Here is a 24,808-nt window from a genome sequence, read left to right as displayed (position 1 = left end):
GATTTTTTGTTTAAAATTCTTGAGCAAAAAACGTGAAGATTTTTGTGCAAAAACATTTATGTAATTTATTGTTTACAATTCTACTTGAAAATGTTGTCTACTAGAAGAATATGCTATATACTAAGGTTACCAGATAGATTACCAGCTAAGGAAGAGTATATAGGAGAGTCAAATGAAAATGTCAGCAATTTAAATTTTATTTACACCCAGTTTGAAAAAAATAGCACAATCATATCTGAAAAATACATTCTTCAGGAAAATCCATGAACATTGGTTCAACTGAGAAAATTAATGAATAATTTTAAAATGTGTCAAGAATCAAGTTTATATACTTTTAGTACCCAAGTAATATAAAGGTTTTACTATGTTGAGCACAGATATAATTTTTTAAAGAATATTTTTGAAAGTAGCTTTTAAATATAATTGTTATTTAGGCACACAGATAAAATAATATCTCTTTATAGTTTGCAGATTTACATTTCAAAAATTGGAATTACTTTCATTAGTCTTTTACTCTGATTCAGAACATCTTGGATTGTATGATAAATTAATCATCCTTTATCCTACCCTTCCCAAATTCCATTTCTCTCCTCCAATGAATTATACTAGACTCATGCATAACTATAATTCTATACTTCAAATGCATTATTTGTCCTTATAAACTAACTTCTTAAACTGACCCCCTCTTGTGATTATTCTTTCTTTTCTCTTAATTAATATTTTTCTCTTGTCACTTAGACTTAAAATGTTTTTTATTGGCACATATTTTTTTTAAAATTTTTTATTGAATCACCATATGAAAAGTTACAAAGCTTTCAGGCTTAAGTCTCAGTCATACAATGATCAAACGCCCATCCCTTCACCAGTGCACATGTTCCACCACCAAGAATGGCACAGATTTCTTTCTGTTTTATAAATGTCTTTCTGGTATTAGGGTATTATCTCATTTACTGCTGCACCAATTCATATGATGGAGTTTGAACCTACACAAAAGCGACAAGAGGAGACAGAAGGCTCCTGTGCAAATGTAAGGACAGACTGATCACTGGGTTGCAGTTGGGCTAAGAGAATGCTGGAATGTGCTGGAAGACTCTCTCATTTCTGACATTAGTACTCAGTTTGACAAAGGTGCTCTTTACTCTCCCAGGGAACTAAAGAGAAGTAAGGCGTTTTGTGAGAAGGTAGTAGATTGTTTGGGGTCCTGCTGAGTGTGAGGCTTGTGTGGGACATGCAGGTAGATAACGCAGCATGAGGTGAATAGTCAGAATAGGAGCTCCAGCGCCCAGGTGGCCGAGGAAGTCATGGGTGTGGATAAAATTCTCTGGAGGACCAAGGGAAAGAGATAGGAAATGCACAGGTAAGGACAACTGAGTCATGGTATCCAAACTATAGTTGAAGAAGGAGCAGTGCTCTATATTGCCAGTACATGGTCCTTGACGGAGAAGCTTGGGGTTGCTTTACAGTGTAGCAGGCTGGCGGGAAGAATTCTGACATTTGCAGTAGCATCTTTGTAATAACTATCTTCAGGCTTAGTTTTAAAGATATGTGTTCCCAGAAATACTGTCTTTTAAAACTTTTAAATTTATGTTGAACTCCAACATTTTCCTCTGTAGCTTTTATTCTAACAGTAATTTAGAAGCTTATTATCATTGTTCATTTTCACTTTGATGATTTTGAAGCTTCACAATGTAAATGAAGGTTACATTGATTAGTGTAGAGTGTACTTATTAATATCTTGTCAAGAACATCAGTTATATTTTGACACAAAGAACTGTTTGACCTTAAAGTTGAACCGATCCAAAGTAATTGAAAATGCTCTGGATTACATTCAACTTATTTCTCAGTGGTATCTCTAGATTAATAAACAATTTTTGTGTTTTTTGGGTGGCCCACACACAACTGTGCTCAAAGCTGACTCCTGGGTTCTGTGCTAAAGGATGGCTTCTGGCAGTGCTTGAGGGATCATGTGTGATCAAATTAGTCACACGCAAGTCACACACCTTAAACCCTGATCTATCTCTCCCCGCCCCTCTCTACATACAGTTTTAAGCCTTAGTTTTTCTTTTTCTTTTTTGTAATTTTGTCTCTCCTTCTCTTTGCATTTCTGCTTCAAATATTTTATTTTAATTTTTTGGTGTTTTTTATTTATTATTTTTTTATTAGTGAATCACCGTGAGTTAAAGTTACAAACTTATGAACTTTCATGTTTGCATATTGTTTATATCCTACCACCAGTGCCCAGTCCCCTCCACCAATGTTCCCAGTATCCCTCCCACCCTCCCTCCGCATCCCCCCCACCCCACCCCACCTCTGTGGCAGGGCATTCCCTTTTCTTCTCTCTCTCCTTTTGGGTGTTGTCGTTTGCAACAGAGGCACTACGTGGCCATCTTGTTTGGTCTATACTCTATAGCCTTACTTTTTCTTCTTAGCTGTTGCTTTTTTAACTTCCATCAAGAATGTAGTCTTTATGTTTTGACTTAAGTTAGTAATTAGAGCACCTGCCTCAGGTGGTTTTCCTTCTCTAATTTATGCCTCCATGTTTTCTCTTGTATGTACACTTAATTCCTCAGTTTTGGTCTATGATTTGTCTTCTAATAGGAAAATACTGGCTTCTTTCATCACAATTACGGTCATTGGTCTGATAATCCTGTGAGTCAATCTACACAAAACAAGAAGCTCATATCAAACTCCTGGCAGGTTGAGTTAAAATTATAATGCATGCTCAACCGTGGAGATTGTCAAGTATGGAAATAATATTTGTCCAGCTGGACAGCTTTCTTTTGTAGTTGCTAAATGAAAGTTGAGATTCTGTCTGCTCCTTGAAAGCTTCTGTGTCATGAAGGTAATTTGGACTGTTTGTGGTTTGACAGGGATTATTAAAATCAGATGAAGTGAAGGGAAGCAAGTGTGAGAAAGCAAAATTGACACTGACACTCTCTATTATTTGCAGCTTGGATCATGATGACTATGTTGATATGATACACTTACTGTTGAGATATGTTAAGCAGCAAATAAAGTAAGAGGCAAGTATAGTGATGGATTTTCAGATTTAACTTGAAGAAACCCAATATTTACTTTCACTGATTGCTTTTTAAATAGATTTTTCAGATCATTTCATGTGAATTTGTTTTAACCAACAGCAAATTATCCTGTTATTTAAACTCTGGAATGCAAAAGTATACAGCAATGACAATATCACAAGATTAAATATCAATGAAATAGACCACATGATTAAATTAAAAGAATTGAGATGGGTTCTAAATGGCCATTTTTATTTTAAATACCATTTTTGTAGATAGGAGCTAGAGTTTTAAGTGATCACATTAAATTTTACTTGATAACTTACATGTTAAATTCTAATTTCTAACTCTAAATGTGTTTTCTTAACTTTCCACAATATTCTTAAAAATGGAGTAGTAGGTTTTTAAAATAAATTTTTTAAATAGGAGCTGTGGAGATCATACAAGGCTAAAGCTCTTACCTTGAAAACAATAATCAGTTGACTTCCAGATACCTCATGTAGTCTCTTGAGGGATGGTCACTGAATACAGCAACAGAAGTAAGCCCTGAGCACTGTCAGGTATGGCACAAAATCGAACAGCAACAACAAAAGATAGTTCAGGGCTGGAGAGATAACACAGCAGGTAGGGGACTTGCCTTGCATGTGACCCACTCTGTGTTTAGTCTCTGGCACCCCATATGGTCCCCAAGCACCACCCAGAGTAATTCCTGAGTGCAGAGCCAGGAGTAACCCTGAACATTGCTGAATGGGACCCATACTGTAGCACTGTCGCACTGTTCATCGATTTGCTTGACTAGTAACATCTCCATTGTGAGACTTGTTACTGTTTTTGGCATATTGAATACACCACGGATCTTGCCAGGCTCTGCCATGAGGGCGGGATACTCTTGGTAGCTTGCCGGGCTCTCCGAGAGGGACGGAGGAATTGAACCCAGGTGGGCCGCATGCAAGGCAAACGCCCTACCCACTATGCTATGGCAGAATGCACTGCTGAAGATCGAACTAGGGGCCTTGTGTATGCAAGATACGTGTTCCAACACTATGAGCTATGTTTCCAGCCTTAAGGAGGAATTTTAACTACTCCAAATCCCAGGGCAGAGAGCTAGCATAGGGGTTGTGCTAGCCTAGCATCATAGCATGCTGCGGACCCTGATTCAGTCCCCTGCGCCCCCTATATTTCCCCAAGCACTGCTGGGATTGACCTTTAAGCTCAGAGTCAGGAGTAGTCCCTGAGCACAGCTGAGTGTGGCCAAAAAATATTGCTAGAGAGGTAATGTTAGGGTTAAGGAACTTGCCTTGCAGGTGATTCCCCTCGCAGTTAGATCCTGTCACCTGAGGATGAGCTGTGTTCTCCTGAGTACCACCAGGGGCCACTCCTGAGCATAGAGCAAGAGTCTCAGCACTGCTGGGTGTGGTGCAAGTACCTCTCCATCCCACTGCACTAAAAAAAAAATAATAATAATTAAAAAATAAAAATAAAAGAAAGAAAAAGGAAAGGGAAGGGAAAAAGTAGTCCTTTAGTATCACTTGTTTACTACAAAGATCATGCTGAAGCCAGAAAGGTTGTATCAGGGAATAAGGCACATTACTTGCGTGTGGCAGATTCTCATTTCATCCTTGGTACCAAATGGACCCCTGAGTATTCCCAGGTGCCATCCTGAAGACCCCCCGCTCAATACAACTGTGTGTAGTCCTGTATGCTCAATAAATAAATAAATAAATAAATAAATAAATAAATAAATAAATAAATAAAATTTAAAATGTCATGCTAAGTTCAAGCATTCTTATATAATTACTAGATGTAATTAATACCTCCTAAACTGATTATTCCCTGTTAACACATAGTTCATAAAAAAATTTGAAAGTGTTCCATAAGTTGAATTTTTATTATCATAAATGCACTACTCTCCAAATTAAGCTTTCACTGAATTTGAATATTTGTTAATCATTAACCCCAATGGTATGTGACATTATTTAGTTCTAATTCAAAATCTAAATCTATGACTTTTAAATCATAGGAAATATAAGTGACAGTCTATAAAAGGTTAAATTCACTTTCAAATTATCTTGGTTTTAATGTATTAGTGCAAGATATGACAAGGATTGCATATTGATTTTATAAAGAGTTAATGAAATGAAAATATTTTCTAGAAAGAGAAGTGCATTGAAAAATAAAGCAAGCAGTGTCAGTTATGGTAAGTAAAACATATGACAATTAATTCTGTTTTCTTGTCAAGCTACAGTGCTGTATTCTGGCTGACACTGTCAATTCCTGCTTCATACATTCACATATATAAATTACTAATAGAGGAGTTACACTGAAGTGTTTTATATTTTGTCACAGGAGATTTTAATACCTGGAATATGTTAATTTGTATGCTTATTGAGCTTTAGCATTATATATTGATTTTTCTAGCCTATGAAATAATCAGAACTTAACAATTATTAGTACAAAGCATAGCAGTCTATGAGGGGAAACCAAATATATGTATGAGTTGAGAAAATAAATGGAATAAATTAACAAGTTCTTTTTTTCCTAATATCAGACTTTAATATGTAGGATATTTTAAATGTCTGTCAACAAATTGAGATCCATTTCATTTCTTTCTTCGTCTTTGGGGGAGACTCAAACATTAAAGTTCCAATCCTCAGCAGTTGACATAGAGACATAAATTTATGGCAACTCTAAAATATCACAGGGGAAGAGAGTTAGCCTTAAAAAATATAAATATTCTTTGAAATTATATAGTTTTCTTAATGAAAAAAATGATAGTATTCTTGGGAAAACTATTATATTATCTATGGCAGTATACAGACAAATATAAGGTGTTATTTTTTTAATTTTAAGTCTAAACAGAGACTATTTATAGCATTGTGATTAGTGGTGCCCTTTAAAGCTTTCTGAATTCCAGCTTTGCCACTTTCTGTGTTGTTGATCTTGAACAAGTCATGAATCATGCAAAGCCTCAGTTTTCTTTCCTTTACTCTGAAGGTTATAATAATGCCCTTCTACAGGGTTATGTTAAGAAGCAAGTGAGTCACCAGAGAGACAGTACAGTGGGCAGGGTTCTTGCCTTGTATGCATCATACCTGGGTTCCATCCCCTTATGGTTTCCCGAGCACCACCAGGAGTGATCCCTGAGCTCATAGCCCTGAAGACATCCCACCCCCTCAAAAAAAAGAAAGAAAAGCAAATGAGCTTATATATAAAGTTCTTCAAAAAAAATGCATTTATACCATACAAATGCTATATTATTCCACTGTTGTTGGGACTTTGGGATACATATGGAGTGCCAGAGGTTGAACTTTTGTCAGCTTCATGCAAGGCAATCTTTTTATCTGCTGTGCTATCTCTCTGGCCCCTCATATAATTGTCTTAAAAATTTTGTTTCTGGGCTACACATGGCTGTGTTCACAGCTTATCCCTGGCTTTATTATGCTCAGGGATCACTCCTGGTGGGACTCACGGGACCATATGCAGGGACAGGAATTGAACCTGGGTTGGCAGCATGCAAAGCAGACACTACTCATATGTCAAGGCTGACCCCTCTTGAGGAAAGGAAAGTTAGAACTGACTCTGAGAGTCCACACTATCAGGGAAATAATAGTATTGATAAATGAAATAGCTCATTGGAAGCTATATTCTGGAGCTTTGGACGTATGTCCTTCTCCTACCATACCTTAGGGGATATAACAAATGTATAGCTAGAAGAAATGTAAAACAAAAGGAATCTTTTCACCTCATTTTATAAATGAGGAATGTGCACTCCGTTCCTCTTGAGAGATTGAGTGATTTACCCAGTCACACGGACATTAGTAGAACCAGAATATGAACTCAACTTCATTGATTTTTGTTTTAATGATGCTTAAGAGTTAAATATGTTCTATTAATGCTTTTATTTGAGCAGGTTGGGGTTAGAGAGATAGTGCAGTCATACAGCCCACCTGCTTTGCATCCCCACCAGCCCATATGAGTCCCACCAGCAATTATCTCTCAGTGGAGAGCCAGAAGTAAACCCTGAATACTGCCAGGTGTGGCTCAAACACCAAAAGAAAAAAAAAGGAATAAGTTAATAGTTTTTTTAATGTAGTTTAGGTAACATGGTTATGATAGTGTTGATGTTTGTGGTTTTGATACACAGTTATGCACTTCCCTCACACACAAATGCCTGTGAGCCTGCGCTAGTGTCCTCCTGCCACTTCTAGCTCTCCTTTCTCCCTGTCACCCACTGTCCCCATTGCTTGGCAATCTCAGCTTTGTAACCACAGGCCAAGAATGTGTTTGATATGGTTCATTCCCTTATTTTGTTTTCTTTTTATATCACAGATGAGGGAGGTCATCTGGCATGTCATTCGGTCTGAGTCGTTTCACTTAACATGATGTCTTCCAGCTCCAACCAGATCATAGCAAACTGCAAGATCTCATCTTAATTTTTTTTTTTAAATGAGAAGTCCAGGTTTTATTTATTTGTCTTTTTTATTGAACCACCATGAAGTAAAGCATTGCAAAATTGTTCATTATTGCATTTCTCATACAGTATTCCAACACCCATCCCTCCACCAGTGTAATTTCTCTGCATCGGTGTCCCCAGTTTCCCTACAGCGTGCCTTTATGGTAGGCACCTCTCTTCTCGCGCTCTCTTTCTCTTTCTCTCATTTTAGGCATTACGGTTTGTGATATAGATACTGAAAGGTTATCATGAATATCCCTTTACCTGCTTTCATCACTCAGTTCTTGTTCAGAGTGATCATGTCCAACTAGTATTGTCACAATGGGTTGCACAGCAGTTGGGTGTTCGCCTTTCACGCGGCCGACCAGAGTTCGATTCCTTCGCCCCTCTCGAGAGCACGGCAAGCTACCAAGAGTATCGAGCCCGTGAGGCAGAGCCTGGCAAGCTACCCGTGCGTATTGGATATGCCAAAAACAGTAACAATAAGTCTCTCAATGAGAGACGTTACTGGTGCCCGCTTGAACAAATCGATGAGCAACGGGATGACAGTGACCCATGTCACAATGGACCCTCCTTTATCTTAACTACCCTCCATATCCCACACTATTGACCAACGATTGGCCAATTCTCCTGGCCTATTTTCCCTGGCCTTCAATATTAGTTTCATAGTTTTTTTTTTTTTTTAACATCCTACAGGTGAATGCAGTCATTCTATGTCTATTCCCCTCCTTTGACTCATTTCACTCAGCATGATACTCTCCAAGTCTATCCATTAGATCTCATCTTTTCATATAATTGCATCATGTTCTATTGTGTATATGTATACCACAACTTCCTTGTCCCTTTTTTTCTGTTCTTTTTCAAACAACAGAAGAAGGTCATTTGTTGGTAGACATACAAATTCCGTTCAGTTCATAAATTTAAACAGGTGTGTGATTCTCCTCACTGGACTTTTCCACATAGGACAAATCACATAGATCTAATGTTTTCCATATACTAGCTCAGTTTCCATGTAGATTTCCGCCCAGTGGTTGGTTTTTCTGTCATCTTTAACTCCTTTTTAAGCATATATTGGCCATAAAAAGAATGGCTTTTTGAGTTTTTATTATTGAAGAAAGAGAAAAAAGATAGGGCTTTAGTCATTGTATGTGTTCAAAAGAAGGAAAAGATGTATCATGGAGTCGAGTGTTATCGTTTTAAAATATGTTAAAGGATGAGTGACAATTCAAAATTATTTATGTGGACTTTCTTTTGATCACATAAGGTATGATTTTTTTTATTGCTTTATTGGAATGTTTCCTGGAACTGCTTTTAATATGTTCATATTTTATTATAGTCACTGTTCTAAGGAATTTATAACTGTTATAAGTGCCTACAGCTGAAACTTGATCTACTGATGTTTGACTTAGATGAGAATTTTAAACATAGATTATATTTAAAAGGCAATAACAAATTAGATTGGTTGTTAGTACTCATTTATGATATTATAACACTTAAAATCATATACAACAATTTTCAGAAACATTGCAATAAACATTTTAAAACAGTATCATGGAATGACAATTTTTGAAACAATTTTAAAAACAGTTACTGTACTCCTAAAAGTTATCTTACTTTTTTTATTGACCATGTATTGTTAAGGCTTTATTCATTTTGTCAAATTATCATCTCCCTGATGACAGTAGCTGGAACATATTGTCACACTATAGGAACATTAACATAATTTAAAGCTGTGCCATGTTCCACAGCATTACAACCTCTTTATTTTCCCCCTAAAATGTTTAAAGGTAGTACTGCCTTTCTGAACACCACTGAAGTATTTCGAACTAAATTGGACCCCAGGAATTTACTTGTCTTTTCCAACAGTAGTCCTTCCATTGCCCCCTCTAGGTGATGTTATTCCTCTTCTTGTGTCTGTGCTTTGAGAGAAGAGACCATTTTTGCTCCTGCCTCTCTGCTGCCTACTCCCTCATCTGACTCTTTCTGTCTCTGTCTCCTCTCTCTCTCTCTCTCTCTCTCTTTCTCTCACACACACACACACACACACACACACCACTATAGACCCTTAGCCCTCCCTTGGTGTATGTCCATGCTCTCACCAATTACTGCCCATTCCTTTCTCATAACAATCCTTCAGGGATTGCTACTCTCCTAATAAGAAAACTAAATCTAAACTTTTTTTTTCTTAATGCTGCCTAACTGGGGGCTCTTTTGGTGTCAGGCAAATGAGGCCCATTGTTGTTACTGTTTTTGACATATCGAATACTCCATGGGTAGCTTGCCAGGCTCTGCCGTGCGGGCGGGGTACTCTCAGTAGCTTGCTGGGCTCTCCGAGAGGGATAGAGGCTTTTAGGGCACCCTCCAATCGCCCTTACAGGTGTTCCCATGGTTCACACCGTATTTGAAGCCCATAAAATATGGTACAAAAATTATGAAAAATGAGTATTTAGTGTCCTATGCTAAGTATCCGGAAAGCGGCCTGGAGCGTGGTGGTGGCTGGGTAGTGGAGGCAGTGGAGGTCTGCCGGTGAGGTATTTATCAGACTCCAGTAGGGTGGGTGTTCTGGATTTGATCTCTGGGGTGGGGCACCGGAGATTGGAGGAGGCAGACAAAGGATGTTTTTTCCAGGTCTTGTTGAGCCTGGAGTCCAAGTATGCAAAGTTCTGCTTTACCTGGGTCTGTGGGGCTTCACTCATGCGTAACGTTCAGCCCAAATGACCGGAAAGTGGCCTGGAGCATGGCAGCGGCTGGGTAGTGGAGGCAGTGGAGGTCTGCTGGTGAGGTATTTATCTGGCTCCAGTAGGGGGGTCATCTGGGTTTGATGGTCAGACTTCGTCAAAACTCTGAATGAACGGTTTGAGGCTCTTCCTGTTCCTGGAGCGAGCAGGTATCATTGGGCTACACTAGCTCGTGACAGGGACGAATGGAGACATTACTGGTGCCCGCTCGAGCAAATCGAAGATCAATGGCATGACAAGTGACAAGTGACAAATCTAAACTTTAATATCACCTACTAGTCTAGTGGACTGGAGTGATAGCACAGCATGTAGGGCGTTTGCCTTGCATGCGACCCACCTGGGTTCAATTCCTCTGCCCCTCTCAGAGAGTCCAGCAAGCTACTGAGAGAATCCCGCCCGCAGGGCAGAGCCTGGCAAGCTACCTGTTGAATATTCTTTATGCTGAAAACAGTTCCAGCGAGTCTCACAATGGAGACCTGGTGCCTGCTCAAGCAGTACAACAGTGCTATCATAGCCTACTACTTACACTCCCCCTTTTATTTTTCATGTTTCCTGTATTCACTTGGATTAGGTTTCTTGACCTTTTTATTCTGTTTTTTTCTTTTTAAAACATTTTATTTTTACTTTATTTAAATGCCATGGTTTACAGAGTTATAATTGTTATGGACTTCTGATGTTCCAACACCAATCCCTCCACCTCCCCTCCACCTTTGTCCCCGTTTTCCCAAGCCTGCCCTTTTAGCAGGCACACAATAATTTGTCCCATATTACTTGTTACAACCAAATGGCAAAAGGAATGATCAAAAACACTTCGGTAAAAGAAAAATTGTAAAAAATATTGTATCTCACCATAGATTGTTAAGTCTTTGAGGATGTACTGAGCTGTTCTTTCCTAATTAAGCTTCCTGTCTTACTGTTATTGTTTGTTGAGTTGGCTTCAACATAACTTTCTCATCAAATTTGGTGTGTTCCTACTGGAATTACAGTCCTGTGGGTTTTGGAGGTGTCACGCAGTCCAGAAACTTCAGGATCTGTAGAACTGGGGTGGGTCTGCAGAGATTCTGAGTGAAGCTGTGAAGTTAGGCCACAGGCTGTTGATGTAGGAGTGTGTGTGAGTGCAGCTGCCAATGCTTCAGCAGCGCGAGGACATAGCTGACCCCCTCCCATGCGCACCCCAGAGTTTCAGCAGAGGGAGTGGTGGGTGTCGACCATGATGTCCATAATATTAGCTGCTTGGCTGCCACCTCCTCTGAGATTTAGGCTGTGAATCTGAAGAGCAGGGTAGGTGGATGAGTTCACATGGCAGTGGTTGTGGGAGGTCACATTTTTCTTATCTGTCATGGATCATACTTGTAGCCTTTTGAATATAAAGGTGACTCTTGTTTCTCATCTTGATTCATCTTGAACCCATATCATGGGCATGAAGCATCAGAGATCTATGCAGGTCACATGGAAACTGCACATTATTATTAATACCATCATCATCACCATCATCAAATGGCAGTCCTTTAATGCCTTCTTTGTATTGATTGACTTTCTTTTTAAAAATCTTCGCTGTTTTTATTAGCATACTTGGATTTATAGTACTGCTAATTATACCTTTCCTGCATATATCATTTCAATACTACACCGTCACCAGAGTACCCTTCCCCCTCCACCAGTACCTTGGGAGCCCCTCCCTGCCACTCTTCTCCACATAAGCTCATTTATCTTGACAGAATCTTCACTTCTGATGATTGGGGTCATTTGTTTCTCCCTTACTATGTTTCTTTATATTCCACTTATGAGAGATTTTACTTTTTAAAAAAAAATGTATTGTGGAGGTAGTGACACCTACACATATGTAGATGAACAAAACTAAACCTCTAAAATTCCTCAAAATTATAAATCAATGATAAGTTGATATATTTTTTTTATTTGAAAACTGTGTCTTGGGCCAAAGTGATAGTACAGCAGGGAGGGTGTTTGCCCACATACAGACATCCTGGGTTCAATCCCTGGTATCCCATATAGTTGTCTGAGCACCACCAGGAGTAATTCCTGCACCAGTAGTGCAGAGCCAGAAGTATTGCCAGGTGTAACCCAGAAAGCCAAAAAGCAAAATGAACAAACAAACAAATTATTTTTAACAGGTATGTACATTTAAAAGTAATAAAATACATACTTTTGTGCTAATAAATTTTTAATTTTTTTTTTAACTTAGTGAAAACTTTATTTCAGGAAAAGAATTCTACATGGTGTATAGACATTTAAGTCATTTTGTATTTCCACTTTGTTATGCAGCAGATTTATTTTGGTTTTGTCTTGTTCAGTATCCTGTGAATTCTTTCTTTTTTTATTTTTTTTATTTTTTTATTTTTTTTTAAAAATAAATTTATTTATTTTTAATTAATGAATCACCATGAGGGTACAGTTACGGATTTATACACATCTGTGCTTATGCTTCCCCCATACAAAGTTCGGGAACCCATCCCTTCACCAGTGCCCATATTCCACCACCAGTAAACTCAGCATCCCTCCCATCCTCCCCAATCCCATCTCCCCCCCACCCCACCCTGTCACTGTGGCAGGGCATTCCCTTCTGCTCTCTCCCTCTAATTAGCTATTGTGGTTTGCAATAAAGGTGTTGAGTGGCCACTGTGCTCAGTCTCTAGCCCTCATTCAGCCCGCAACTCCCTTCTCCCACATGGCCTTCGACTACATTATAGTTGGTGATCCCTTCTCTGAGTTGCCCTTTCCCCAGAATGTGAGGCCAGCCTCCTAGCCATGGAGTCAACCTCCTGGTAGTTGTTTCTACAATTCTTGGGTGTTAGTCTCCCACTCTGTTATTCTATATGTCATAGATGAGTGCAATCTTTCTATGTCTGTCTCTCTCTTTCTGACTCATTTCACTTAGCATGAAACTTTTCATGCCGATCCACTTAAATAAAAATTTGTGACCTCCTTTTTTCTAACAGCTGCATAGTATTCCATTGTATAGATGTACCAAAGTTTCCTCAACCAGTCATCCGTTCTAGGGCATTCGGGTTTTTTCCAGATTCTGGCTATTGTAAACAGTGCTGCGATGAACATACATGTGCAGATGCCATTTCGATTATACTTTTTTGCCTCTCTGGGATATATTCCCAGCAGTGGTATTGCTGGGTCAAATGGGAGCTCATAAATTTTTAATTTTTATGAAGTAGATAAATCCTACAAATATACAATTTAGTAAGAGTGAGTTGAGGAGAATTTGAAAGATTTTGAGGGGAAATCTGAATAGATCTATAAAAGTATGTTTTATCCTAAGAGGGGATATTGACTTTATGCTAGAGAATATTATCATATAGACTATGCTTCAGTATCTGCTCTAATCAGTGAAAGATTATCATAAAAATTATATTTACCAATTGAATCCATATGGAAGTTTCATAGAAAAAAATTATACAACTATATTAACCAGAAATTCTTCAAAATCATTGTCACCAAATGCATTGGAATTGTCAACATTTTCCAGTCCAGCATTTTTTATTCCCAAACTGATTTTAATGAAGAATTAACTTTGATACATTCAGTATCATTGTAATATAAAACAACAGATATTCTTAGCAGCACCAAAACACGCAGTTACCACAAAGTATTGCAAAAAGTCTGATGGAGGGGCTGGAGTGATAGATAGCACAGCGGGTAGGGCGTTTGCCTTGCATGAGGCCGACCTGGGTTTGATTCCCAGCATCCCATATGGTCCCTGAGCACTGCTAGGGACCTGATTCCTGAGTGCAGAGCCAGGAGTAACCCCTGTGCATTGCCGGGTGTGAACCAAAAAGCAAACAAACAAACAAAAAAAAATCGGATGAAGTACATTCATAGTCAAGAAACATTTGTGGATTATATTTGAAATTTTAAGTTGAAAGAAATTATTGATAGATTGGCAGAAATATTAAGGCTGCCAGTTGTTTCAAATGAAGACATAGAAAATAATAAAATGAAAGATGAGAAATCTACCAAAAGCAGAAATAATTATTTTAGCTCCCCCCCTAATTTTTATAATGATAAAACATGAAGAGAATGCAAAGTTTTTTAAATATGGCAAATAATTTCATTTATGATAAGAGTAGTTTTTTGACTAAAGTAATTAGGAAGCAAATTTATCTTTTCCATCATTTCACCTTAGCTTACTTTCTTCCTTCTACTCATAAGACACCTTTTCTGGGGCTGAACCAATAGCACGGCAGGTATGCTTATGTTGCGTACAGCTGACCTGGGTTTGATTCCCTGGCACCCCCTATGGTACCCAGAGCACCTCCAGGAATGAACTCTAAATATAGAGCCAGGAATAAGTTCTGAACACCTCCAGGTGTGGCCCACAAACAAATATAATTAAATAAAAAGACACCTCTCTGACCTCCCTTAATATAATCATTTATACTGTGCCCAGCTCCATCGTTCTTATTTTATCTCATTGTCCTGCTTTATTATTAAGCCTTATAACATTTTTATGATGTAATCTTTTAAACATGTATCTGTGTGTTTTTTGTTTGGTTTGTTGGTTTTTGGTTGGGGGACCACACCCAGTAATGCTCAGGGATTACTCCTGGCTCTGAACTCAAGAATTACTCATGGTGGTCCTTGGGGGACCATATAGAATGCCAGGGATTGAGCCAGGGTCGACTGCATACAAGGCAAGCTCCCCACCAACTGTTCTATCACTCTACCTCTCTGTTTTTTAAAACATTTTTTCTTCAACAGAATAAAAACTCCATGAATAAAAACTCCATGAATCGTTGCAGTTTTTTACAGCAGAGCTTTTTATGTGCCAAACATTTAATAAATATATAAGAATCCATTGGGTTAAAAATCGAAGCTTTTATAGATAGTGAGAAAATACATTTATCTCTCATAGGAGTAGAATATTTAAGCTGTAGTTATCAGTACTTAGGCTGTCGGGATTTAGAGAAATTTAAGAAGCTTGCTTTCACATAAATAGGTTTCAAGCTATAATTTCCTGGCCAGTTAGTTGACAGGAGCTGAGGGAAGGTGTTGATTCTTGCAAAGACCGCCCTTGGTCACAGTGGTCTATGAGGGTTTGTGATTTCCTCTGTAGCTCGTGGTTTCAGGGAGAAGATGCCAAAGTACTCTCTGAGGGGTGCTGTTTTGTTCAGCTTTCAAACCATGGAGAGGTGTGAAAATTAGGCCATACCTCATGGAATTTAAATAACGGAACATTATACCTGGTTTAATGATACTTTCATTCTCCTAGGGCTGTATTTCATTTTGCCGGTAGCTGGGAATCACTGTCTTTTGTTTTGTATCACAACTTGAGTTGGGATTTTTTCTCCCCACTTCTTTATTTCATGAGGGCTCTGATATATTTTTTTATTCTTGTTCCACAGAATGGATTTGGGAGATGAATATTCCCATAATTCTTTTGACCTACATTGTTTGTTGAATTCATTTCCTGGAGAGTTGGAATTTAAGCAGATCCTCAGCGACATTGATGAAAAGATAGAGCAAAATGCTGCAAGGTAAATATTGATAATTATTTCAAGTAAGTTTGTGTTATGGTTTATATTCACAGCATTTATCTAGTCTAGTCTTAGTTTTTCCTACTCTTAGAATTTGGTTTTTATTCTTACCTCTTCAGAAAAAATATTTAATTGAATTCCTCCCTTCAGAATTCAGCATGATTGTCACTATTTGATTAGGTTGAAAAATATAGGCAATGCCTTCAAATAGATAGCTTATCAAATTGCTATTATTTCTCGAAGTTTTCCAATACTGATGCTTGATTTTTATTAATTTAATTTAGAGGTAAGCATTCTTGTTTGATGAATAAATCAGAAGTGAACAAAAGCATTTGCAATGTTATTTGCAAATTTCATGTCCTCTTCCTTGGAATTTTCATAGAGAATCAATCTACCAGATTAGTCCTCATTATCACCTACCCAAAAGTAATTGTTACCAAATAGGGTGGGAAATAGAAACAACTAAGCAGTTTCCCACTAATTTCATGTTCTTTGATAAAAGTATTTTGTATTCATATATATTGGGGGCTGGAGCAATAGCACAGCAGGTAGGGCATTTGCCTTGCATGCAGCTGACCCCGTTTCGATTCTTCCGCCCCTCTTGGAGATCCTGGCACGCTACCAAGAGTATCCCGCCCTCACGGCAGAGCCTGGCAAGCTACCTGTGCATATTCAATATGCCAAAAACAGTAATAACAAGTCTCACAATGGAGACGTTACTGGTGCCTGCTCAAGCAAATCGATGAACAAAGGGATGACAGTGCTATAGTGCTATATATAGTGTTGACTCTAAGTTAAATACACATACCTAAATCCTTTTGGTTAATAAATGTTCTAATAATTTATCTCTTGCGGATGACAAATGTGCAAACTGCAATAAAAATTTCTGTTATTTAATGAGTACATAGCAGTTGCTTCTTTAAAAGTAAGGTATTGCTTCATTAAATTATTAAAGAAATGGAATCAAGTATATTGTTTCTATGTTTTTTCTTCCATCGTATTTTATATTAGAATACAGGTAATTTTCATCGTCATAAAAGTCAGCATAAATGACTTATTAAAAATATAACATACTGATGGGAAATGATAACTGAAAACAAGATCTCTTATCTCAGAAATCCTTTCCAGAAAGGCAGGGAGAAAGAAAACACTTTTATTATTCAACACTGTAAATTTCAGAATCCATGAACAGCATGGACAGTCTGCTAAGTTTGCGAAGAAGGAGAGGAATCTCACACTTTATGTAGCCCACAAACAACCAAATGCCTCTTTCTAAGATAAACAACAACTGAGCTTTAAATAGAGGGCTTCTGAGCACTTTCCACCACATAGCGTGCATCATAATATTCCATTGTCTTTGTCCTGAGAAGAAACAGGAGTTGGTTTTGCAAATGGATGCAAAATCCTCCCTGAAATTCAATTCTAGTTCTTCCACTGGAACTTGGAGTTGGTAGAGCCATCCTCTGGTTTTTGCATTTTTAAAAGATGCTTCTTGAGTTGGAAGGTCATAGCTGAGGACACTAGCAAAAGGCCTATCTCTACTCTTTCAAGGGATGTATTTCAAAGGCGCTAAATTACTTAAAATTATGTTTCTAAGGCAAATGCTTTAAGATAAAGAGAGAAATCCTTTCACCCACGTTTTTGTTTTGTTTTCCTTTTTTTTTTTTTTTTGTTCTCGGGCCACACCTGCTTTGCTCACTCCTGGCTCTGTGCCCAGGGATCCCTCCTGGTGATGCTGCAGTGGGTAGGACCATATGGCGTGCAGGAATTCAAACCCTGGGTCAGCTGTATACACCACAATACTATGTCTCCATCCCCTCCTCTTACTTTCACCAAAAAGAATTCTGTATCACTGTATACTGTCATCACGTTCATCAATTTGCTCGACTGGGCACCAGTAACGTCTCCATTCATCCCTGTCCTGTGCTAGTGTAGCCCAATGGCGTCTGCTCACTACAGGAAGACGAAGAGCCTGAGATTTTAGCAGCCTTTCCTTACTTGTCCTTCCCAACGTTGCCCCATTGGATCAGGGGAATGAGGTCCATTGTTACTGGTTTTGGCATATTGAATATGTCACGGGTAACTTGCCAGGCTCTGCCGAAAAAAAATTAAACATTTTCATTTTTATTAGCCCTTGTCATATGTATATTTAAAAGAACATTAAGAGTAGAAAACTCATTCTGGAGAAGCTCTGTATCTTAATATTCTATGAACTAAAAATATTATATAATATAAAGTATATAATTGAAATATAGCAGATTAGCATATACATATGAATGTGCTATAGAGAGAATTGTCATCATTTGTCATTTGAAATAGCTATTCAAATTTAGTGTACTATATTTATATAAATTCTGTGTCATACACACATGTATTATGCATGACTGTTTCTAACCCAAAGGAACTTAAGTACAAATATTGGGGGTTTGTGTAGAAGGACAGTCCAGGGGTGAAGGAGCTTGCTTAGCACCACGCTGGCCTGGTTTAAATCCCCACGGCCACATATGGTTCACTGAGCTCAGAGCCTGAAACGCTCCTAAGTACAGCCAGATGTGGCCCAGATATCACCCCCACAAAGAAACAAAGTAAATAAAACTTGTTTTAAAGGATAATGTGACTAGAGAGCTAGCATAGGAGTCAAGGAGCTTGCCTTGCATGCAGCTGGCCCATGTTCAGTATTCAGCACAACCTGGACCCCTGAGCACCACAGGGAGTAGCCCCCGAGCACAGAGCCAAGACTAACCCCTCAGCTCTGCGATAGACAGATTAATGTGTCACTTAGCTCAGTTCCAGCAGTGGATAATTTTAAATATTTTTTAAAAGGTAGCTTTCATCGGGCCACTTAGGCTCTATCAAAACAAGTCACTGAATTCTGATGCTTTTGTTATGGACTAATTCATTTTATATGCTATGCCATCTGAACATAATTTTCAGCTCTACTACCTGGTAAATAAGAAATCATCTATAGAAGTAAAACAGTGATTAAAATATTGTGTTCTGTATTCATAAATTGTTATTTAGGTCAAAACTCAGCTGTCAGTCTTAAAAAGAAAATATGATATAAGATATAAGGACATCATTTTTAAATTAAAAATATTTTATTGCCCATATATTAAAACGAACCTAGAACAGAAGCACCTCAAGTGACCATTGATCTTCACAAGGGATAAAATAAGGGAGTAGCTATATGTGCTGCATGCTACATTTAGAATCAAGTCTATTTTTCATCAAATTCAATTATGTTTTTATTATACTCTGGAGAATAAACATAATAGTATAGGGTGTATATATTTTTAAAAATAAAATACTGAATAATAACCATGGTTCAGAAGAGTGTAAATCATTTATGCACTCATTTATTGCCTTCTAACAGAATAGCTTTTAGAAAATTGTGTGTCATGACGAATCAGTTATGCCACACTTACACTGCAGTAGTTGAATTACCCTTGGCATTTTTGTATTCTAACTGTTCTATTTATCTCCCAACAGTGTACGTTGAATAAGTAACCAACATCTGTATGATATAGGTTTTCCTAATGGTTAAAAAGAAATAAAACATTAGTATTTTATTTTTTAAATATGGTATTTTTCCTCACCCTGAATTTTAGAAGTTGTATTTCTAGCTGTGACCTGGCGTCTATGTATGAATTCCTTCTCTCTTCTTAATATCATCAGATTTTATGAGGCAAGGGGTCTTTTGCTTCCCCCAAGCAGTGATTCCCCAGAATAGACTGGAGCGCCCAGAGGTTACTGAACCTTCACCTGCCCTTCAAGAGAGGCTGTCATTCTCTCAGACCATTTTCACGTTCACATCCTCGTTTCCATTCAAGTCAGTGAGAGGTGACTCATAGGTCTGGCAGTGGAAATCTGTGATGGTTGGTGAATCATTTACTTTTAACACATATCAAGATTGGTGCTAACAAGAGGGTAAATAACCTGCCAACAAGGAATACTAGGAATGTGGTGCTCACAAGATCAGTTCTGCCTATGAGAACAACGTTTTGCACCACAGTATGCTTTTGAGCTGAATGAACTTATTTAACAAGGCTATCAAGGTATCACAGCTCTATTGGTCTCACGATATGACACGGAATGATTTTTCTGCTCTGACTGTTCAGTTGTATTGATACTGTATCAGTAAGCTTAATTTTACCTTTCTCTTTTCACATCATAAGCAATTTTCACATACCTCGGGGCATAAGCTTCCCTGGTGCTGGTGCAGAATCCCCCCACCCCCTTTTTTTCTTCTAACCTAAAGACAGATCAGGAAGTGCTATCATGAATAATATGTCTTAATCCACAAGCTGCAAAGGTGAGGGGGACATCAACTTTATATGGTGGCAGAATATTTGATACATGGTTTATCAGCATCCAACATCATCAATTGAACCATTTTAACAAAATTACTCACTTTCACATATTATTTTATGAATAATAAGAAGTTGTGAATTAATATCTTTTAAAATTTTCTGTGTTTGTACTTAAGGTTTGTGTTTCTTCATGGGAACAGAATGCCCATCTCATCTATCCTGCTGAATCAAATCAGGCCATGTGGAGAGAACCCGAAAGCCTTCCCCATTTATTCTAGTGTCCAGAAAAAGGCCCTTACAGCCACTTTGAAGTTTCTCACTTTCTGGCCTCTTTCCAGTATGCTTATTGTCTTTGGAATTAAGAGAGTTCTTCCACAGTACTGGAGAGATAGTACAGCGGGTAGGGTACTTGCCTTGCTTGAAGCCAGCCCAGGTTCCATCTCTGACACCTATAGGGTCCTCTGAGCACAGTCAGTAGTGATCCCTGAGTACACAGCTAGGAGTCAGCCCTAAGCACCATTCCTATGGCCTTAAAACCAAAACAACATACCTTGAAAGAAAGTTCCTCAGAGATACATTAGATCTATATAAGAATCTATATAAGAATCTTGGGGGAGTTGGAGGAGCAGCAGTTCCTATGGTCCAGAAGAAAGATGATAAGAACTGAAGTGCATTACATCTTGATAATAATGGAAATGGGAAGATGCATTTGAGAAATACAAAGAAATAATGTTAATAGAATTTGATATTGGGGATACTTTTTCCTGAATGAATAAATTTTTTGATATGATCTCAATAGCCATATTCAAGTGACTTAATTTTTATAGTAAAATTAACACAGTCCTCATAGAAAATGCTGTCTTTTGGTACTCATGCATTTTTGATTTCTACATGATTTCCTTGGATTTTATAATTACAGGAAGCACAACAGGCATAAACCATCTTGGGAAGCAAACTATTTCTTTGTGAAAATGGAACTCAAGCGAGGGCAATGTTCTCAGCTGGAGGGGAGATGCCTATAATTTCAGAAACATTGACTGGTCATTTTAAAATAAGATAATGCAGAGCACTGGTTAGCCTGGTGGTCAGTGGGCAGAGGGCAACTGAGAGCGTTTGAGAGATCTCTATTTCCGGTTGATAGATACCCTCAGAGGGGATGGGTTGCATTTCCCTCCCGGCCCCAAGCAGATCCTCTACAGTTGAGAACCTCCGGAACCCAGCCATGGCCATGGTCAGGGCCACTCTCCACACATTCGGACGAGTGTCACGCATGGGGAAGCCGATCGAGGAACCCAGGTGTGTGGGACCGGGTGTGAGATCTCCAAGGGTGCTATGATTGAGACTGGGCTTCTTCCACCCAGATCCCCATTTTCCACTAGCTAGGCGGTCACACCCAGAGACTGCCCCCGGTGCCATATAATCCCATCAATGGCCAACATCCAAAGACTATAAAACCAAGCTCCCAGAAGTGCATGGCCTCGATGCAGCTGCGTGACATCTAATAGCCTAGTTCTCCCTTTTGGAGAACCTTACAAGCTACCTAGAGTCTATTTCCCGCTCAGGAGAGCCTGGCAAGCTCTCTATGATGTATTCATATCCCAAATACAGTAACAGATATATACATACCTCTTGGAGAGCCCGGCAAGCTACCGAGAGTATCCCGCCCACACGGCGGAGCCTGGCAAGCTGCCCATGGCATATTGGATATGCCAAAAACAGTAACAATAGGTCTCATTCCCCTGACCCTGAAAAAGCCTCCAATCGTTGGGAAAGACGAGTAAGGAGAGGTTGCTAATAACTCAGGGCTGAGTGATATAGACATTACTGGTGCCCGCTTGAGTAAATTGATGAAAAATGGGATGACAGTGATATAGTAATGATCAAAAGTAGGAAATAGAAAACAGTTTAGTATAAATATTTTATTTATTATACTTCCTTAAGAATTGAAATTGCTGTTTTAAGAATCCTTTTTAATATATTAATTTAACTATATGTTTATATAACTGAGTTAATGTTGATATAATATTATCAAAATATCTAAAAATGTGTGTATCAGGGAAATCAATGTTTATTTTGTGGCTGATTTTTAGTTTGAATACATACCAGTGTTGGTTCATCAGCTCTCTTCCTATTAATTCTCTCGTAATTCTAAGTGCTAATTGAAAAGACTTTTTGCTTTGGGGCTGGAGCAATAGCACAGTGGGTAGGGCGTTTGCCTTTCACGCAGCCAACCCGGGTTCAAATCCCAGCATCCCATATGGTCCCCTGAGCACAGCCAGGAGTAATTCCTGAGTGCAGAACCAGGAGTAACCCCTGTGCACTGCTGGATGTGACCCAAAAAGAAAAAGAAAATAGAAAAGACTTTTGCTTAGAATAATCTTGTGCTGTTGGCAAAAAGTATAAACAAGAGCATCAAAAAGATAAAGGATTTAAAAAACCTGAATATTCAAATTGCCCGCACTTTAAACTCTGTCCTGTGACCTATCCTGATTTTCAAAACTTAAAAAAATCTAATCTTTATTGAAAACATACGTACGTTTCATATCAAATAAATTTTCATAAGTATTTCTAGTGGACTCTACCTTTTACCCCCCTTTGAACTGTGTTTTTCCTTATAATAAAGACTAAGTGCTTTTACAATAAGCTTGCATTTCAAGATTTGACATTATAATTACTTCTTTTCTCCATTTACTCCTTCTCTTTAACATACTACACCCTGATATTAATCAGCACTTGAGCGACTGTTTTTTATTGGATGCTGTTTAACTGGATTACATCTCAATTCATTTAGAAGTAATAGAGTGCACATATACACCTATGTGCTTCAATAAATATAGTGTGGCCATGCAAATAAAATTTTATTTTAAATTATCAAAGTAAATATGTATTTTAAGGTAGGATGGAAGTGTTATTAGATGATTAGCACTGAGTTCTCAGGGATTGAAGTGCGGTGAAGCTGTAAGCATCAATCTTCTTGATGTAATCATCTTGTATATAAGAAGGTTTTTCTGTTCCTCTCATAGACAAATTTCGTGGCTTGCCTGTGTACTCTCTTGGCAAGTTGTTCACACCTGTAATCAGGTCTTATTGGGTTGTTGTTAGTTATTTCATGTCTTTCTCATGGGACAGAAATACTTTTAGGTGTAGTACCATGTCTTAATTGTGTTCTGATCCTTAGTATGTGTGTCACAGCGTCTACCCTACGATCAGATTTTGTCTAATGTATTTCTAGTATTGTAATGCCTTCTTCAATAAGTGATATTTATTTTTAAAATTTTATTTATTTATTTTAATATTTTAAATGAATTGTGAGATACAGTTACAGACTTACAAATTTTTGTGCTTACATTTCAGTCATACAATGATTGAGTACCATCCCTCCACCAGTGCCCATTCTCCACCACCAGTATCCCTCCCGCCACCCCCACCTCATCCTCCCCACTCCCTGCCTCTGTGGCAGGGCATTCCCTTTTACTCTCTCCAATAAGTGATTTTTATACTCAGGGCAACTTGGGGTGGATTTTGTATGAGAAAGTTACCACAGATATTCATTATAAAAGCAAACTGCATATTGCATTTTAAAAGTTACAAATTGATTTATACTCAACCACTTAGTAATGTATCAATTTGCAGACATCACTAACTTGGATACTTGTCATTATTATTAAAATGCATTGAACTTCAAATTTGTTAAGAAATGTCATGACGGGGTCAGAAAGATAGTACAACAGGTAAGCTGTTTGCCTTGCATTCAACCTACCCAGGTTCAATTTCCAGCACCACAGGAGAGGCCCTGAGCACAGAGCCAGGAGCAGCCCCAAAAACAAACAGATGAAAGAAATGGAGTGACAACTAATGAGAAATAAGAGGACTATGATCAACATTCATGTGCTATCATCATGTTTGAGGAATAAAACCTGACCAGTACAGCTAAAGCTCTCTGGACACCTCTTCCTGCTCTCATCCTGCTCAGACTCTCTGCCCGGCTTTATTATGGTGTTGCTCGTTTCAGCACATTTCCTTATTCTTGCACGACCTCTGTAATCCTAAATAACATGCAGTATTGTGTAATTTTTTTAACTATTATGTGTAAAATGTCATACTGTGTGCTTTATATGTACTTTTTCCCCTTTACCTCACATTTTATTTGTTAGGTTTATCCATACGGATATTTGCATTTCTGCTTTGTTTAATTTCACTGATCTAGTCCACTGAATAAATGTTATTTAACTATGTTCTTATTGATGAACATGCAGGATGTTTTCGGTGCTTTTAATAATATTAAGATGCTTCACAAAGCTAAGAAGATAGCTGTAAAAGTTCTTGCTTGGACAACTAATAGTGTAAAATTTTAACTGTTTTAAAGAAGAACATCTAGTTTTAGGCTCTCTACATTTTGATGTAATGCTTGAAATCTAATAATGTATTCATTGATATTCAGTTTGCTGGGTGACCTTGGCTATTTTATTCATGACTTTATTCTTCTTTGAGGGGCGGGTAGAGGTTGGTTGGGACACACCATGTGCTGCTCAAGTCTTACTCCTGTGGTATTCAGGGGATCCTGTGGGGTGCTTTGAGCCAAATCCAGGTGGACAGCGTGTAAGGCAAGCAGCCTACTCACTGTTCTGTCTACCTGGCTCCTGACATATTTCTAAAGAACTTTGAAACAAGCTACAGAAACACATATCAAAACAAAGGCCAAGTACCATGTTATTGAAAGCCTTGATTATAGTTTGCATCATATAAATATAAGGAAATAGACCACCTTCCCCCCACCACAGAC

General features: G+C 38.2%; 1 protein-coding gene across 2 annotated transcripts in view; it reads left to right on the top strand.

Annotated features, from left to right (window-relative positions):
- KIAA0825 (KIAA0825 ortholog) overlaps positions 1 to 24,808 on the top strand; it is a 425,985-nt gene that overhangs the window by 44,075 nt on the left and 357,102 nt on the right. For both annotated transcript variants that reach the window (XM_055133965.1, XM_055133956.1), the window contains one exon: positions 15,584 to 15,715. In XM_055133965.1, the coding sequence (XP_054989940.1) occupies positions 15,585 to 15,715 (131 nt within the window). In that variant the 5' untranslated portion in view covers position 15,584. The remainder of the gene's footprint in view (positions 1 to 15,583; positions 15,716 to 24,808) is intronic.

The sequence above is a fragment of the Sorex araneus genome, chromosome 1 (genome assembly GCF_027595985.1).
Source record: "Sorex araneus isolate mSorAra2 chromosome 1, mSorAra2.pri, whole genome shotgun sequence".
Classification (NCBI taxonomy): Eukaryota; Metazoa; Chordata; class Mammalia; order Eulipotyphla; family Soricidae; genus Sorex; species Sorex araneus.
Note: the sequence above shows the minus strand (reverse complement) of the source record. Positions and strands in the feature narration are given on the sequence as shown.